This window comes from Coccinella septempunctata, chromosome 8 (genome assembly GCF_907165205.1).
Source record: "Coccinella septempunctata chromosome 8, icCocSept1.1, whole genome shotgun sequence".
Lineage (NCBI taxonomy): Eukaryota > Metazoa > Arthropoda > Insecta > Coleoptera > Coccinellidae > Coccinella > Coccinella septempunctata.
Genome location: NC_058196.1, coordinates 28706875 through 28724941, shown reverse-complemented (window position 1 = coordinate 28724941; position 18067 = coordinate 28706875). Strand labels below are relative to the sequence as shown.

At 36.9% G+C, this 18067-nt stretch overlaps 1 protein-coding gene across 1 annotated transcript in view; it reads left to right on the top strand.

Annotated features, from left to right (window-relative positions):
* The window catches only part of LOC123318811 (LHFPL tetraspan subfamily member 6 protein-like), a 72927-nt gene extending 58743 nt beyond the window's left edge, over positions 1-14184 (top strand). Inside the window, exons 3-6 of the mRNA XM_044905554.1 lie at positions 212-378; positions 8864-8962; positions 12344-12435; positions 13252-14184. Coding sequence (XP_044761489.1) covers positions 212-378; positions 8864-8962; positions 12344-12435; positions 13252-13278 — 385 coding nt within the window. The 3' untranslated portion in view covers positions 13279-14184. The remainder of the gene's footprint in view (positions 1-211; positions 379-8863; positions 8963-12343; positions 12436-13251) is intronic.
* Positions 14185-18067: the final 3883 nt, after the last annotated feature.

The window sequence follows — 18067 nt, the reverse complement described above, 5'->3', positions numbered from 1 at the left end:
CAAACAGCGTCATATTGTGTCATCTAAGTCATCTACAGAGTTAATATTGGCTATTCAGTCCCTCCTCATACTACAAATTAGCTTCCGCATAATTAAGTAGTGTCACCTACTTCTTTTTCGTACTTTTCACTCACAATCTTCCTGATTAGAGAGTGTAGATTCAGCTGAAACATAATTTAAATTTGTTATTCATTGAGATTTCTTGTTTCAGGTTTTGGGACATACCAAGCCCATGGTGGCAGGCTAGCACTATATTAGTTGGGACAGGAAGTGCCCTCAGTTTGCTCATTGCTGTAACAGCTACAGCTGCCTGCTGTATTACCTACGTCATCCATTCAGGAAATGCGAAAATAGCTGGATCAGCCCAACTATTATCAGGTAATCATCACGCAAGAGTAATAATTTTTCATCTTATCATTCATCATCAGAATTTGCGAATGATCATTCCTCACATTCCCATTAAAATCCTCTTCCATAACCTATCCCTAGAAGGTAGAAGGAACACGAGCGATGTCTCCATATTATCCTCCCATCGAATAAAGATCCTTTCAAGGATGCCCTTAAATCGATTCCAGAAGAATAATCACAATATAAATCGCGTATACGGTCGTTGATTCAATAGCATTACTGCACCTCACATAAGACCATCTTTCGTTTAATGGCTCCATATATTCCAGATAAGCGAACTCAGGGCCTACTGCTTTCTTTTGGAAGGTTCTTATAATAATAGTTATCCACACTCTTCCGATAGGAATTCGAATATATTCTTTCTGGGAATATTAGCGGAGTATTAGACGGTTTATTCGGTCAAACCAGGTGTGGAAAAGTACAAATGAAGAAACCGTCCATACAGGAGAATCACTCTAGCAAGAAAATAACCTGTATCTACCAATAAATAGTTGAGCCTGATTGGTAGTGCCACTTGAAAGATGCTCTTCTATACATTTCCTCTTGCAAAACCATTTAAGAGCACTGGCTTCAAAAATGTAGATAAACTCATCGGGTTATTCCCAGAATATGTGGGAATGGTTCAGGTGAGAATTAAGAATCAGAGAGCCAGTTCCTCTTTAACCAAGTTCATCTCATCAGCAAATCTTTTCAGTGACGGAATGATCCAGAAACTGCAAGAAAAACTCAGTAGGAAAAGTTACACAAACGCTTCAAGAATCACCTGACCAGGCTTTCAGGATAAAACTTGAGAGATGTGTGGAACTTAACCTGAAAAGAAACCTTTGATAGTAATACCATGAGTAATTCTAATAATCAACAAGATCAAATTGCTGATAACACAGCCAATATGCCCATTCACCTAGCAAATGAGTTTTTCGAAGTGCAGGCCGAGCTGTATGCTTTTCTTTTCATTACGCTAGCAGCTAGAGAATAATCCTCAAACACATTTGCATATGTTGTGACAGTTATAGAGCTCTACAATTCTTCTCTGATGTCAAGGCCATTTCTTTCTTAGTAAGATTATGCAGGAATGCTGAGCTGAGCTAGGAAACGTTATATAAGTTACTGATGATGTGAAGACAGACGCATTCTGTAATCTGAAGGCTTGTTGAGGTTTTTTTACTCCAGAACTGACGCTTTCCATCTATCATACATTTATCAAGACCTTTTTTGTGACATGGCACGAAAGAAAATTATCTCTGAATGGATCACAAGGAGTGTGGTTGTTTTTAAAAGAGCTTCCTTTAAACCTAAGGCTAAAAGGCTCTTGACCCATGAAAGGAAACCACTGAGACAACCTTGGATTCAATTGGTCTGCTGTGCCCTAACCAGTTATCTGAGCTTCAATAGTTTACCCTTCGAGAGATATCTAAAAGTATGGGCTTAGTTGCTGTACCTCTAGTACAGGAAGACAGATGGTTCAAAGCAAAAGCAGGTACTCATTCGAAAAATACCATTTCAAGTCTAGGAAATATTTTTAGCCAGATCAAATTCTTCTTTTTCACAAAGTCCATATAATTTCGGAAAAGACTAATTCATTTCTAGTCAGCTTTCTTGTACCAGCTCACCATGAATGTCACGACTAATCAAAATATAAATGATTAAATTGGGACCTGAGTTTCTTAGGTTTTGTCTAGATTCACTGAAACGCGGGATTATCAGGAACGTTAAAAGATCACCAGGGATCCTTACCAATGTACAGTTTCATCAGTCTCTCCACCGATTGAATCAAATATTAATCATTGCATGTCTGGCGGGATACGACCATCCCTCTCCCTAATGCGTTATTTAGTATTTCCCATCTAGCAATCACTGCTCTGCGAGCCCCAAGTCGTCCATCAAACTACAGAAGAGACTGCTCCGCGTCCTTCTTCCTAATGAGTATCGCAGCAGGATATTAATTTTTCTGTCACGAGTCTCGGGCCAGTGTCCAGCTCGGTGGATCCGTAATTGAATTCGTCCTGAACTCTTGCAATTAAAACTTCACACTTCCCAGAAATTTCAATTTTGGAACGCCATTTGAATAATCTACGGGATATTTCGGGCATATAATTTCGAAGTTGTCCCGGAGATTGCTAAAAATGTGGGACAGTTCGAGGGTAAGAATTCACCAATGATTAAATCCGGCAAATCGAATTATGGTAATATCAGTGGCTCATAACTTAGCTCAGGTTTAATTAAAACCTCGATTCACAGAGCTATCCAGTTGACTCGAGCATTGTTGGATTCATTTCTGTTTCGCAAAATAAAAAACAATGAAAGAAAACTTCACTTAGGAAGCGCTGAGTTGGATCCGTTACCTGCCAGATGGCGCTAGGTTATAGTTATTACTTCTAAGCGCCTACTGTCATCTGATGAACATCCATCAACTCATCGACGTTTCACATAGAGTTAAGAGTTGTGTTGCTCACAACTGAGATCAAATAATCACACTTCCACTCCTGGAAACACAAAATTACCTTCAGAATAACTATACTCCATTCACATTTATTTTAGCAGTCGGTTGGCCATGAAATAATTTTCTCAAGTTTTTGTATCTAGAACGAAGTAAGGTTGGCACTTATGAAATGTCGTTAATGTCATAACGCCGTTGCCACAACTAATATCAATTTTCATTTTGAAAATGCCGAAAGTGACTGAACAAAGAGACAGGGTTTCAGGAAGTGCTATTTAGAATTCAGGTCCGCTCATTCAAATAGTTTTACCCTGATATTCTAAAATTCACAATACGTCAGACGGTAGCGAACATATTCAATGTAAGAGAATTTATATAATGTTTCATCTGAATCTAAACGACTTATATTTCAGCTGAATATTTCCTCAATCAGAAAGATTGTGAGTGAAGAGGATCTCAAAGAATTTCCTTCTATTAGGAGACCCAAAAAAGTGGTGGCATTTGAGAATTTTAGGTTTGAGTGAATTAATACGAAAAGTTTACTACAGGATTTTCGATCAATGTCATCGTAGAATAAGTTCCCGAAATTTGATTTTTCTATTTTTTATTTGACTTGTCCTATACATTGTAAATGTCTTAAGGTACCAATAAATACCTAATTATTATTATTATATCAATGTATTAAGATTAAGAACAGCCACAAATATATTTGGCGCGTATACGCGCCAGTTGTCCTGTTAATTGTTTGTTCATGTGAAATTTTTGTTCAGAGGTGAAGTTCATCTTGACTTGAAACCTTTAATTCCTTTTACTTATATTAATGCAAGATGATATTTTCGTTGAAGAATTTAACATTCTTGTAATTATCCGTTAATTCCCTCTAGAGATACCCATTCCCAACCACTGCATCATATCCATTTCATCTTTGGGTTAATATTTTTGAAATTTACAGCTGATGTAACGTATTCAAACTGTAGCCAAAGAAGATAACAAATATTAACTCTCCTCAAGCTAGTGCATATTATGATATTATACTGATCTCTTGTATTTTCCATGCAAATAACTAGATTTGGCATGCCTTCAATCAGTTTGTATAAACTTCAATTATGTTCGTCACATATTTTCCGAAGAGATTCGACATTGTGATAAAATACGTAATAACAGAATGTTTTACGTAGAACGGGCAACATAGCGTTGATTTAAAACCAAAAATATTTTGACAAGCATCATAACCCTACATTTTCGTACTATACAGACTGAAATTTGTCAAATTTCCATGGCCAACCGACTGCTAAAATAAAAGTGACAATACACATCTGTGGATCTTCTAAATAGAGTTGTATTCGGCCAAAATACCCATTTTTTCCAATTTCATAGATGGATAGATGGTCATAATGAGGAAACTGGAAGACTTGGGGGATGTCTTGCGTTCGAAAAAGATTCCTCAAATAAAATAAACACTATATTCCGAAATTCATTGCATTCGATAAAACCGTTTGTGAGATAGAACTAAAAATAACATTTTTTATGGTTTTTCACAGCCTGTATCTTTTGAACCGAGCCGGTTCGGAAAAAATAGTAAGGGAAAAAAGTGTTTCTCTTGACCTCAAGAATAGACTGTTAACTTACCCCGTATAAACAAAATATTCAAAGTTGATCGTTAAAATCGCACATCATCGCCGACAAGATCTCCAGTAAACACCCTGAATAAACCGTAACCCAATTCTTTTCACCCTAAACGTCACACGCCTCCTCGTGCGGTAGATAACGAGATAAGTTCCCCCTTTAAGGCGAACAAATATTTTCCAAGATAACAGCATCCTATCGAATTCCAACACCCCCGAATATCTCCAACAGAAAGCGGGATAACGAATTCATCCCAGTATTTTATTTCGCGATTTGTATACCCACTAAACTCGAAAACATTCCGTTGCCGGGGCCCTTTGTGTCGGTAGGGCCTATAAAAATGTGGACGGGCCCTGGTCCAGGCTCCGTCCCGGATAAATATTCATAAATTCGCCGGGCAAACGGCCGTAAAGTTAGCGTCGGCGAAAACTTTCGCAGATATAGATTCCGCCGTGTTTTTAACGCCTGGCAGTAAAGGTGCGGCGGCGTTCTCGATCTGGTCCCTGGGGGAAATCGACAACGGACCTGATGGCGGTTTGGCGGCGGTAATAAATTCAGGATGTGTCCAGGATCCGATGCTGCGGACGGTTTTATTTCGGCTCGGAACGTGTGGCCCTCCATCTGCACCGCTTGGGATTATGACAACAGAAAAAGAGTATATTCAAACCATAACCATGGAAATTTGACACATTTCACTCTGTCAAGTACGAAAATGTGGGGTTATGACGCTTGTCAAAACATTTTTGGGCTTTAAATCAGCGATTTGTTGTTCTTTCTACGTAGAAGTCTCAGTAATTATACTCCATTCATTTTTATTTTAGCAGTGGGTTGGCCATGGAAATTTGACACATTTCACTCTGTATAGTACGAAAATGTGGGGTTATGACGCTTGTCAAAACATTTTTGGGCTTTAAATCAGCGATTTGTTGTTCTTTCTACGTAGAAGTCTCAGTAATTATACTCCATTCATTTTTATTTTAGCAGTGGGTTGGCCATGGAAATTTGACACATTTCACTCTGTATAGTACGAAAATGTGGGGTTATGACGCTTGTCAAAACATTTTTGGGCTTTAAATCAGCGATTTGTTGTTCTTTCTACGTAGAAGTCTCAGTAATTATACTCCATTCATTTTTATTTTAGCAGTGGGTTGGCCATGGAAATTTGACACATTTCACTCTGTATAGTACGAAAATGTGGGGTTATGACGTTTGTCAAAACATTTTTGGGCTTTAAATCAGCGATTTGTTGTTCTTTCTACGTAGAAGTCTCAGTAATTATACTCCATTCATTTTTATTTTAGCAGTGGGTTGGCCATGGAAATTTGACACATTTCACTCTGTATAGTACGAAAATGTGGGGTTATGACGCTTGTCAAAACATTTTTGGGCTTTAAATCAGCGATTTGTTGTTCTTTCTACGTAGAAGTCTCAGTAATTATACTCCATTCATTTTTATTTTAGCAGTGGGTTGGCCATGGAAATTTGACACATTTCACTCTGTATAGTACGAAAATGTGGGGTTATGACGTTTGTCAAAACATTTTTGGGCTTTAAATCAGCGATTTGTTGTTCTTTCTACGTAGAAGTCTCAGTAATTATACTCCATTCATTTTTATTTTAGCAGTGGGTTGGCCATGGAAATTTGACACATTTCACTCTGTATAGTTAGAAAATGGGAGGTTATGACGCTTGTCAAAACATTTTTGGGTTTTAAATCAGCGATTTGTTGTTCTTTCTACGTAAAAGTCTCAGTAATTATACTCCATTCATTTTTATTTCAGCAGTGGGTTGGCCATGAAAATTTGACACATTTCACTCTGTATAGTACGAAAATGTGGGGTTATGACGCTTGTCAAAACATTTATGTGTTTTAAATCAGCAATTTGTTGTCCTTTCTACGTAAAAGTCTCAGTAATTATACTCCATTCCTTTTTATTTTGGCAGTGGGTTGGCCATGAAAATTTGACACATTTCACTCTGTATAGTACGAAAATGTGGGGTTATGAAGCTTGTCAAAACATTTTTGGGTTTTAAATCAACGCTATGTTGCCCGTTCTATGTAAAAGTTTCTGTTATTACGTTTTTTATCACAATGTCGAATCTCTTCGGAAAATATGTGACGAACATAATTGAAGTTTATACAAACTTAGTGAAGGCTTACCAAATCCAGTTATTTGCATGGAAAATACAAGAGATCAGTGTAATATCATAATATACACTAGCTTGAGGAGAGTTAATGTTCGTTATCGTCTTTGGCTTAAGTTTGAATACGTTACATCAGTTGTAGATTTCAAAAATATCAACCTGAAGATAAAATGCATATATTGCAGTGGTTGGGGATGGGTATCTCCCGAAGGAATTAACAGATAATCACAAGAATGTTAAATTCTTCAACAAAAATCATCTTGCTTCAATGGAAGTCAGAGGAAATACATGGAGTTGAGACATTTACAATGTAAAGGACAAGTCAAATGAAAAATATAAAAATTAATTCTCTGGAATTCATTCTACGCCGATGAGATTCATCGAAAATTCCAGGTACCGTAGATTCGAGTGACTTGGGACGATTTTGAAATTCAACTTGTCATATTTCAGAAACAGTGGCCTATTTTCATGTGAGAAAGAGGTTGAAGTATGCTTAATAACTTAGACTATTGATTAGGATATATACCATACTTCAGAATTCGGATATGAATTAAAAAAAACATAAAATATACTTGTCCCAAGTCACCCACCGAGTTGGGAGGGTTGGGACACAAGTTAAAATCCATTGATTTCTCAGCTCTCAAATGAAATAGGTGACTTGGGACGGTGTATAGTTTTGAAAAATTAGAATTTGTGATTATACAGTTGAAATTCGGCAAGGAAATTAAATGATAAACCCCTATTACAGCGAGAGTAAATATATTGCAATTCAAATGTAAAAAAACTAAACAATACAAGGGAACTCTGATTGCTTTCACTCTTTCGTGATTTCTTGGTGGATATAACGTAAATAATAATATCCTGCGAAAAATCGGCATATTTCCTAAGCCAATGCGCCGCTTGTATCTATTCGGCATTGTCCCAAGTCACCCTATGAAACAACAAAATAAATGAAAGAGATCCCTGTTGCCGTTTGATTTGTAAATAACCTTGTTTCGTGACATATCTAATATCCCAATATCCCACGTATCCAGAAAAAAAATTACACATGCACAAAGTGAGACACATGTACAGGACACTAGAAAGTATAAGGGCCATAAAAAAACGTGCTTTTACTCTCCTGAATTCGATAATTTTTCCTGTCAATTTAAACGCTCTGGTCACGGCAAACTCAACCGGAATGAATCGTTAAACTAACCGAAAAGACGCTATACAATCTTTTAAGTTTGTCCATTCTCTCATAAATGGAAAGAAACAAAGAAATCTGCGAGGGGAGGTAATTGTCCCAAGTTGCATGACTGTCCCAAGTCACCCAAATCTACTTCTTTCAATCGTTCACCATAAAATAAAATTCTCAAATGCCATCACTATTTTGGGTCTCCCAATAGAAGGAAATTCTTCGTCTTTCCTTTCATTCAAAACCTTTCTGATTGTGGAAATATTCAGCTGAAATATAAGTCGTTTAGATTCAGATAAAATACTATACAAACACACTTACATTGAATATGTTCGCTACCGTCTGATATATTGTAGATATTAGAATATCAGGCTTATCTACTATTTGAATGAGCGGACCTGAATTCTAAATAGCACTTCCTGAAACCCTGGCTTCTTTCTTTTCGAATCACTCTCGGCATTTTTGTAATTTATATTGATATCAGTTGTGGCTATGGCGTTATGACATTACCGATATTTCATGAGTGCCAACCCTACTCCGTTCAAGTTACAAAAACTTGAGAAAATTATTTCATGGCCAACAGAGTGCTAAAATAAAAGGGAATGGATAATATACATTCCTCATTTCTCTTTGTTTATATCTTCTTTCTTGACGATTTTTATTAAGTCCTTTCGATCAGCGAGCTGGATGCGTTCAAAACTCTTCCTAAGAGACCGAAAAGTGGTCGAATTTTGCCCCTATAACGCCGCCCAACACCTCACCGAAGGCCATAAAGCAAACAAAACAACAGCGATACATCTAATCCTCCAATTCCGTTCCATTTAATTGCGTTAATTCATGCCCGGAACGAAAATATTTGCATGGCCGCCTATATCTACCCGGTCCTCGCCGCCGCATCATTCATCCCCTGATAATGGCAAAAATACACGAAACGACCACCCCAGCACCCCCCCTAACAATTTCCCGTATGTGCGTTTACGCCCCGTCGTCGTCGAAATAATGGCTTCATTAATATCAACACGGCCGTGGAATTCCTTCAGTTTAACCCTTCACGTTTTATTTTGTTTCAGCTCTTCTGGTGATAGGGGGAGCGGCGGTCTACCCTGTGGGATGGGACAACAGAGAGATGCGGGAGTCCTGCGGGAACAGCAGTCAAATATATAGACTAGGTCAGTATTTCATCCGGTTACTGCGAGATATAACGGCTTGGCTCCACGGTTTCCGCTTTGAAGCGTTGAAAGTTTGACGCGCCCTTATATCATCTAATGTTCGCCGAATCGTAATTGGAAATTCAAACTCGTTATTGACTTTTGCATTACTGAAATGTTATAAATCGACAACTAACTCAGAGAAAGGGCCTCAAGACCTTCCTGGCTCAAAGACACCATTCTCCGGTTGAGATGTGTCACACTGCACTGCACTCATGAGGGACAATAATCCCAAAACCGGTCTAGAGTTTGAGTATATATATTTCAGCCTCTCTGGGAACTCCTTCGCTGATTCACGACTAGCACGTATTCAAGGATCGACAATTCTTCGAATTGTCGGCTCAATATCAGATATGAGGACCCTGGTATCAAAGTCGGCAATCTCCACTTTTGGTCGAAATTGAGTTAAATACATAATATTTCTCAATTTTTCGCGCTACATCTGAACATATGGTTCGCGTGTGTCAAGAAAGGCTATATCCCATTAAAAAACCACTTTGAAACTTCGTCTGAGAATCAAACCCGGCAATCTCCAAGACCCGCTTAGAATCAAAGCCGGCAATGTCCGTTCTGGCCAATCAGCACATGTGTGTGGTGACATTTGTAATTCATCTGAATTCCGAGCGTCAATTCAGTTCGTTTTTGCAAACCTTTAAAAGTGTACTAAGAAAAGGAAAAACCCTTCACATGATTGAACCAGTCATCATGAAAAGTGGTCTGAAACAAGTCAATATGTTGAAGCTTAAAGATGTTACAAACTTCTCGCAAAACACTTTGGGGCTACCTGGAGATCAATTGAAGAACTAGATTTTTATGCAAAAATCTAATGGAACTCTCGAGTCAGGGCAAGCAGGACAGAAAGAAGAAAACGCATTGCCAGACATGAAAGTATCAGCAGCAGAAGGAGAAACCTGGGAATTTATCGAAGATATACCCCCTTTATGATTATGATGATTATGTTAATAAAAATAATTTTGATCACATGTTTTCTTGGAATTATTTCGATATTGTTATTATTCTATTCGTGAATCTTCTTCAAAACTTGATATTCAGATGCCAACTCATTTCAGTAGAAGTTTTGGTATCAAATCCGGCAAAATCTAATAGTCAGTATCAAACACGGCATTCTCCATTCATTTTTTCTCATTTTTTCGAAAACGAAAAAGAAATTAGGCATAATAACTTCATTATTCATTGGAGTTTAGTATTTTATTCCGTTAGAAACTACGCACGCAGTTAAATATAAAACAATATGGACGTAGCCATTTTTTGCGCTTTACTCAAATAGGAACACGGTGGAGATTGCCGCCTTTGATATTAGGGTCCTCATATTTCCGTGGTGCTCGCGCAAGGAGGAATTGAGTGTTATCTCGTTTTCTACTAGATGGCGCTCGAGTATTCAATAATACTCAGAACCTCTTGCTTGTATTCAATTAGGGTCTCTCAATTTCAACTTTTTTCCATCTGGGGGAGTTGCGTTGCTCTGACGAGGTCAAATGGACAAAATATTACTCGTATTCTATTCATCATCATTAATTTTGACTCCATAATATATTAAACGAACCCCTGTCCAACATTGTCGGGATTTCACCTCACGAATAAATTTCTACCAATAGTGTATTCAAATGGTTGCCCAATTAGGCGCGGAAATTTCATTCACAACGGAGCGTCGTTTTTTGGCAATGAAGTGAATAAAAACGACAACCAGTGGTTGCACGTACCCTGCCGGCTCTGCAGATGAACATTTTACCGCAATCCCATAACAGCCTGAAATGGAGGATGTGAATTATCGATAAAACAAATTAATCTGGATTGGTCCGTACACGCGCCACCATTATCTGAACATTTTTTGCACATACTAGCCTCAAATTATCCCGTATAACAGATGCTGCACGTAGTTGGGGTAAATCATTAATGGCAATATGCAATGTTTCATTAAACGAAGATTAAATTCTCAAACCATTTCTATTGATATATCTTCAATATACTAAATGTTATAATATTTTGTGGAGGAACAGGTCTGCTTTTATCTTAATTTATGCAACTTTTCACATACATATAATTGAGGAATTCGTCATGCTCCATTTACAAGGAGGGGCATAGTTGAGTTTTCTTTAATGGCAACCCTTAAGTTTTTGTTTGAAAACCAGAGAATAACAAGAAATTGTCTTCTTAATTGTTGAGATCTGTGATATATTCTTCCATCTCTATTCGAAGAACAACAGGAGCTAACCATCTCTCTATGTATTTACCGTTTCAAAACTTCAGATGAGATCCAATTTCAAACAAGACCTAATTAATGTGGGATACCGATAATGACCTATTGTTTGCACAGCATCATAATGAGAGGAGGAACTATTAGACCATGTAGTATCTGGTAGACGCTCATTTTCAAATAACAGATTATATTATTATCAAGTTCCCTTATCTGCTCAGTGCTCTCTGTTCCATTACTCCATACAATCTGAATATGAACAACCTAGTTATTTGGATATTCTACTGAATATTTTTCATGGAACATAGGATGATTCTTTGACTTGGAAAGGTATTATGAGTAAAAGAATTATAACATTGTATGAAACGTAATATGAATAGAAAATTCATTATTTTGAAGGAAACGCGTACTTCATATCACATAAAGAAGCAATAGAGAATTTTTTTAGATTCTTTACTTATACATGAAACATTATTTTGACAAGAAACCCTTATAATTTGAAATCGTACTTTTTGCAGTTATCTGAAATGAATCTCCCTGTATCGATATAGATGGTCCAATTAAGCAACAAGTGATTTCCCTGATTGTGATCAGCTAATAACTATAGATATAATGATGATTGGTCATATGACCACGCCTTTATCTATTCAAATCGATTAGGCGCCATTGGAAATTTGAATTTTCCTTTACAGTTAACAAGAATGTATGGCCAAATTCCTAAAATGCCCGTTATGTGATATCACCCAGTTATAGGCGTTTCTAATCAATAGATAATTGAACTTCTCAGCATAACTAATATGCATATTACAAGGACCAAGGCTTGATATGGCATTCCATCTGGAGGAAAATAAAATTAGGCAGAATCGGTGGGAATCTTTTTGGTAGTTAGTCATATTTACAGATCTTTTTTTCCAGAAATTTCTATTGCCACGTTCATATTTTATCAGATGCAAACCTCAGAATTTCTCTTGTGCATTTTTTACGAGGCATAACACGTGTAATAGTTCTAGTTCAATTTATTATCTATTAATCAAGTATCATAGGCCACATAAAATTAATAATGAAAAAAATCCTGTGAAAATCAACGGAAACAATAGACTATATTTTCAATAAAATTTCTGTTACAGGCACCTGCCAGTTGTCATGGTCGGCGTATCTGTTAGCATTCGCAGTTCTTCTATTGCTGGTGTGTTTCTGTCTAAGTTTTTGCGCGTCTCGGGTAAGTTTGCACACTGAAAATCATTAAGGAGTGAAAATTATTGACATACGATTGTATTACGAAGATGAGACCGCGTCATGTAATCCCGAAACTTATGTGTAGTGATCCTATACGAGCGTCATCTACACGATTAGTCGTCTACATGATCCTCAGTCTATACGCGTCATCACCTACACGATTCTTCTCCTACACTATTCTCAGTCTACACGATTCTTCGTCTACACGATTACTTGTCTACACGATCCTCAGTCTACACGATCCTCAGTCTACACGATCCTCAGTCTACACGATTCTCAGTCTACACCATTCTCAGTCTACACGATTCTCAGTCTACACGATTCTCAGTCTACACGATTCTCAGTCTACACGATCCTCAGTCTACACGATCCTTAGTCTACACGATCCTCAGTCTACACGATCCTCAGTCTACACGATTCTCAGTCTACACGATCCTCAGTCTACACGATCCTTAGTCTACACGATCCTCAGTCTACGCGATTCTCAGTCTACACGATTCTCAGTCTACACGATTCTCAGTCTACACGATTCTCAGTCTACACGATCCTTAGTCTACACGATCCTCAGTCTACACGATCCTCAGTCTACACGATTCTCAGTCTACACGATCCTCAGTCTACACGATCCTTAGTCTACACGATCCTCAGTCTACGCGATTCTCAGTCTACACGATTCTCAGTCTACACGATTCTCAGTCTACACGATTATTCGTTCACGCGGTTCTTCGTCTACACGTTCCCCGACCGTCAGAGATCCAGCTACAGCACTGCCAATATTTTAATTAAATTTCTGCTTCAGGTGAAAGCCGGCTCGTTCAGGATCTGAGTGTACAGCGTAGGCATGTTACGGATCAACGTGTAGCTCTCAGGCTGGCGAATCAGGTGCCAATGACGAACTCCATCGAGTGCCTCGACGAGACAGCTGGGACCTCGAAAAACCATCTGCCATTGAAAATTATCCACGCAGATATTGAAAACGTGCCGCTTTCACCCGTGATAGGTGTCGCGAACATTAGTGATGCCGTGAAAAGTTTGCCGAAGTGTTTGTTGCATACGGACGGAACTGTTTTCGACTAATCATTTCAGGGCAATCGTCAAATTTTCCTCCACTTCCTAGGCAGTTTCATCAGGAGAACAGAACTGTGATGAAATCAACCATCATTTTTCATCAAGAAAATAGGAACAGAATAAAGTCATCAATTTTTTTTTTTCAAATTTTTGTTTCTTTCATATCGTCATTTGGCGTTGGAAATCCTGTATTAAGCTTGTTTCTTCCCAAGAAAAAGCATTTTTTCCCACTGATACTATTTCCAAGACGATATTTGAGAAATATAAAATCATTTTTTGAACAAAGATTATGCAGTAAAATATTTACAAATATTACAATATACTATAAGGATAAAGTTCAGATGGACTGTCTTGGAAGTGATCATAAATGGATTATACTTTCACTGTGAATATGTTACTTCCTATTCAAGGAATTTGTTTGTTATTGAATGGATTCTTATCAGAACCGTATCCATTATTGTGTTCGAATAAAATGTTGTGTTTGAGCGAGAAAGAGACTATTATATTAATCATTCCAGAACGCCGAAAACGATGTTGAAAGTTCAGTCAGAATCATCACAGAATTTCTGATTCACGGAATGCTTTTTTTTGCATTTTCGTTGATCCATTCGTTAAATTTATCATTGAAACCAAATGAATGTGTCGAACTCTAATAAAGACTCGAAAAAAATTCTGTGTTTTTTTTTGACCACATCCACATCCAATTAGTTCAAAGTATCAGATTACATATTTTCATTTCATACAGAAGATGATAGGTAGGTATGTATTTTTCACTGGATATTCTATCGGGGACAGCAAAATTCATTCCTACAACATACACAGATAATTTACTCTTTTTGTTTTTCAGATAACTATTCTCATAAAAGTTCAAACTCGGGCTGAAACTTTCAACCGAATGTACCCTGAATAAAATCAATATCTGTCGTCTGTTTCAGCATCGTGAAAAAACAAGGACTGAAAGCGGTATTCATTCAACTGTGAATATGTCCCAATAATCATAACGTGAACATCAAAGTCCAACGATTGTTGGTGCGTTCCGAAGATGAAAGCTCGAAAATTGCTCAATCAATTCCTGATTGATTTCATCAGAACAGATCGGGCTGAATCTGGAAATGACATCTAATTTCTTTGTTAATTTATGTTCGATCACGTGGAGGTTCGGGATTAACGAAGAAAATAATTGTAGAATCGTGATACTGTTTCTCACTATTACTCTCTTTTGTTCGCATCGTTTTTCGTAGTAGACGAATGAATATATTATTGTTAAGCGTCAATTCTAATCTTGTCACCTCATCTGTCTCAGGTTAGTCTTTTTTTAGCAGTTAAATCTCGTCAAATCAAACCATTTAGCCTATTCGCACCGGCCTATTTAAGGCAGGTTTATTTCAGCGATTGCTGCGGTAACTTCTATAGAAATCAGGAAAAAAGGTAAGCCTTAACGTTAAGCCTGCCTTTAAAAAGTCCGTACAAACAGGCATTAGTGTCACGAGGAGTACGAGGACCATATTTGGTGTGTGTGTGAATACCTAATATAAATTATGCAATATTCAATTCAGGCATGTGATTTTTTCAATTTACTGCTCCCGTAGCCACAGTTGCGATTTTTCAGATCAAAATCCGACCGACTAAAGAAAATCCGGATGTAAAAGATGCTATTGTACAGGATCTATCGACTGTGAAGCGAACAATAACGAAATTGTCCCCACAGAAAGTAAGCACTGCAAAATGCACCCCCACAGGCTTCTGTTTGTGACACGAATGCTTTAGTTATTCAACTGGCGGTCGTCCTGATTGGAAGCTGTAAGTTACATGATCGAATCGATAGCTTTGTGAAGCACAACAAACACAATTCATTCGGTTAAAATATGTTTGACAAGCTGGTAAATTGATATAGGTACAATATGGTCGCTGTGTGTTTTGCTGAACGAGGTATGTGTGTGTAGACTTTTGAAGAGTCAATCGATCGATTACTCTTCTCTTGATGCTGTGAAATGATGCTGCATTGGCACGAGGTTACTGCATGCCGACTCTATTTTGCATTGTGGACGCAAAACCATGATGATAATAGTAATAAAATCTTGTAAAAATATTTTGTACACTAGAAGGAAGGTATACGGCATACGAAAAAATATTTCTCTCAAGTTCTCAAGGAGCAACTCTTCTAGTAATAAATCTTGAAATTTCACTGACCTCCGTCTTGACGAATTTTCAAACGATCACATCATTTTGAGAATTTTTGAGATTTCTGTAAAACACTCCTTTCTAGTACAACCGATTAACAATCTGGAGCAGCTTTTCAGCGTTGATTGATCAATTTGACCCAGAATTTCATAAGCTTTCTCATCTAAAGCGTGCCTCGATGAATAGAATGCTTGAGACAAGCTTGTGGGGGAATAAACAAGTAGGTACTAGCTTTTAGAGACTCTAAATTTTCTTTTCATTTAATTCTTTTTCTATTTTCAAGCCTATATTTTCTATATTTTCAATTAAATGTGTTTTACTATGAAACTCTCTATTAATTTCTTTCTCTGTAATCTGATCAAAATGAACAAGCGAATATTATCCTAAACTAATTGATGGAAGATCCATCTATCAATTGTTGACCAGTGTATTCATACATAAGTCTGTCTATATTCCACATAGAAAATGTATCAACAAAAATATACGTTTTTATTCTCAAAATTCCGATTGAATGAACTGGAAAAACGAATTAATGACCCCACCGAAAATGATACACATGAACAAGTATTATCTATGGCCAGACCATCCATATCTGTCGGCCAATGAAACTTGTAAATATAAATCTTTGAAAAAGAATTGCTTTCATTATTAACACGTCCGTTAGTCGAATGTATCGATGTTCTGGGTCGATGAGTTCAGCATCGTGGAAAATTTTTCATTCAGTGTTCTGATAGATTGAAGCGGTAAAACGAAACCCTGGTTCAAGAGAAGCTATAGCCGTTTTCTGGAAAAAGCTTTTATGATTGTGAATTTCAATCATTAAATGGCCTCAAATAGTTTCTGGTCAAAATGACAGACATGACATGCTTTATCTAGATTTCAGAAGAGTAAGAACCCAACAATTTATACCTATAAGGAATCAACCAATTCATCGGTATCATGGTGTTCAAATCTGTTCAAATTCCTATCCTGTTTATTGCCAATAACATATCTCCAATATCTGCACTTTTTTATTTGAAAAACGATGATCGTGGTGAGCAATACTGAATTTATGAAATTCGGAAAATTCCTTCACATCTACAGCCGACTGGAATTAAATTTCAATTGCAACAGAAAGGCGCATTTTTCTTCGTTCAATTCTATGTGCTCAGGATTCGAAAAATCGGAATTTTATTAGTGGCGTCAGATTCACATTCCTGCCTATGTATCATGAATTCCTTTCTGGGAGATGTTCAAGATATTAAACTCAATGATCACTCTTTGAAGAAAACTGATCCTAGATATAACACGTGAATCAATTGAATGAATGAAGTATGGGACAAATCCTTAAAACAAAATGACAATAATCATTATCAATCATTTTGTTTCATTGAAAGAGCAACCGATTTTTTTATTGGAAGGAATATAAAATCGTAGATTACCAACGACTGTTAGGTTTTTTAAAAATTGCTAACATATAGAAAATCGATTTATAGCCAGATTTCTTCAGAAAAACAACCTTGGTCATAAATTCAGTGGATGCGAATGGAAAAATCGGTCAAGAAATCGGATCAACTTGCCTAGTCCAGATTTCAGTTTGTTATGCGTTCAGGAGTAGCAGTATAAAAAGGATATGGGCTATAAAATATATTATATTCTTTTACGAAGGAACGAGAAGTTCAAGCATAACTTAGGATGGCAACTTGCTGAATTTTGTATGAGGATGAATGTGTTTTCATTCCAGCGAATGCTAACGTATGGATATACGTATTTTTCCCGAAAATAAAAGAGTTTCTTCAATCACGACAGCTTGAGTTTCATGGTTGCAAGTTTTTAAGGGTCATATTGGACACTTGCTTGAATTATTTTCAGATCTGGTAGATAAATTTCACTCGTTGAAATCAAAACCTTCCATACTTTCGTTATTTTATCGAATGTTTCACACAAGAGATATATTTGTGAGAGAATCATAAGAATTTTTCAGAGCTTGATTGAAATAATAGATATTAATTGAATTTTAACTGGAGTAGAAGTAACAAGTAAAGTATTTCTAAAGATCAGATGGTTTCAGTAGCAAAAAAAAATAATGTTGGAACACAAACTTTACCTGAACAATGTCTTGATATTGATATCGATATATTATAATGTTTGAAAGCAACTAATTATAAGGCTAAAAATAATGAAAGATGGGGAAACAACCGATAACTAAAGAAACCTGTAGAAGTAAAAATAATATCAAATTCTGAACACCATATATTGTTCGTAATGAGTTTTGCACTGATTGGAATGATTTTCCGTTGAATAAAATGATGGCCTCATAGAGCTACTCGAATAAATTCTTGCTGAAATGCTTGTCTGCATCTATATGAACTGAAACTTTATAAATT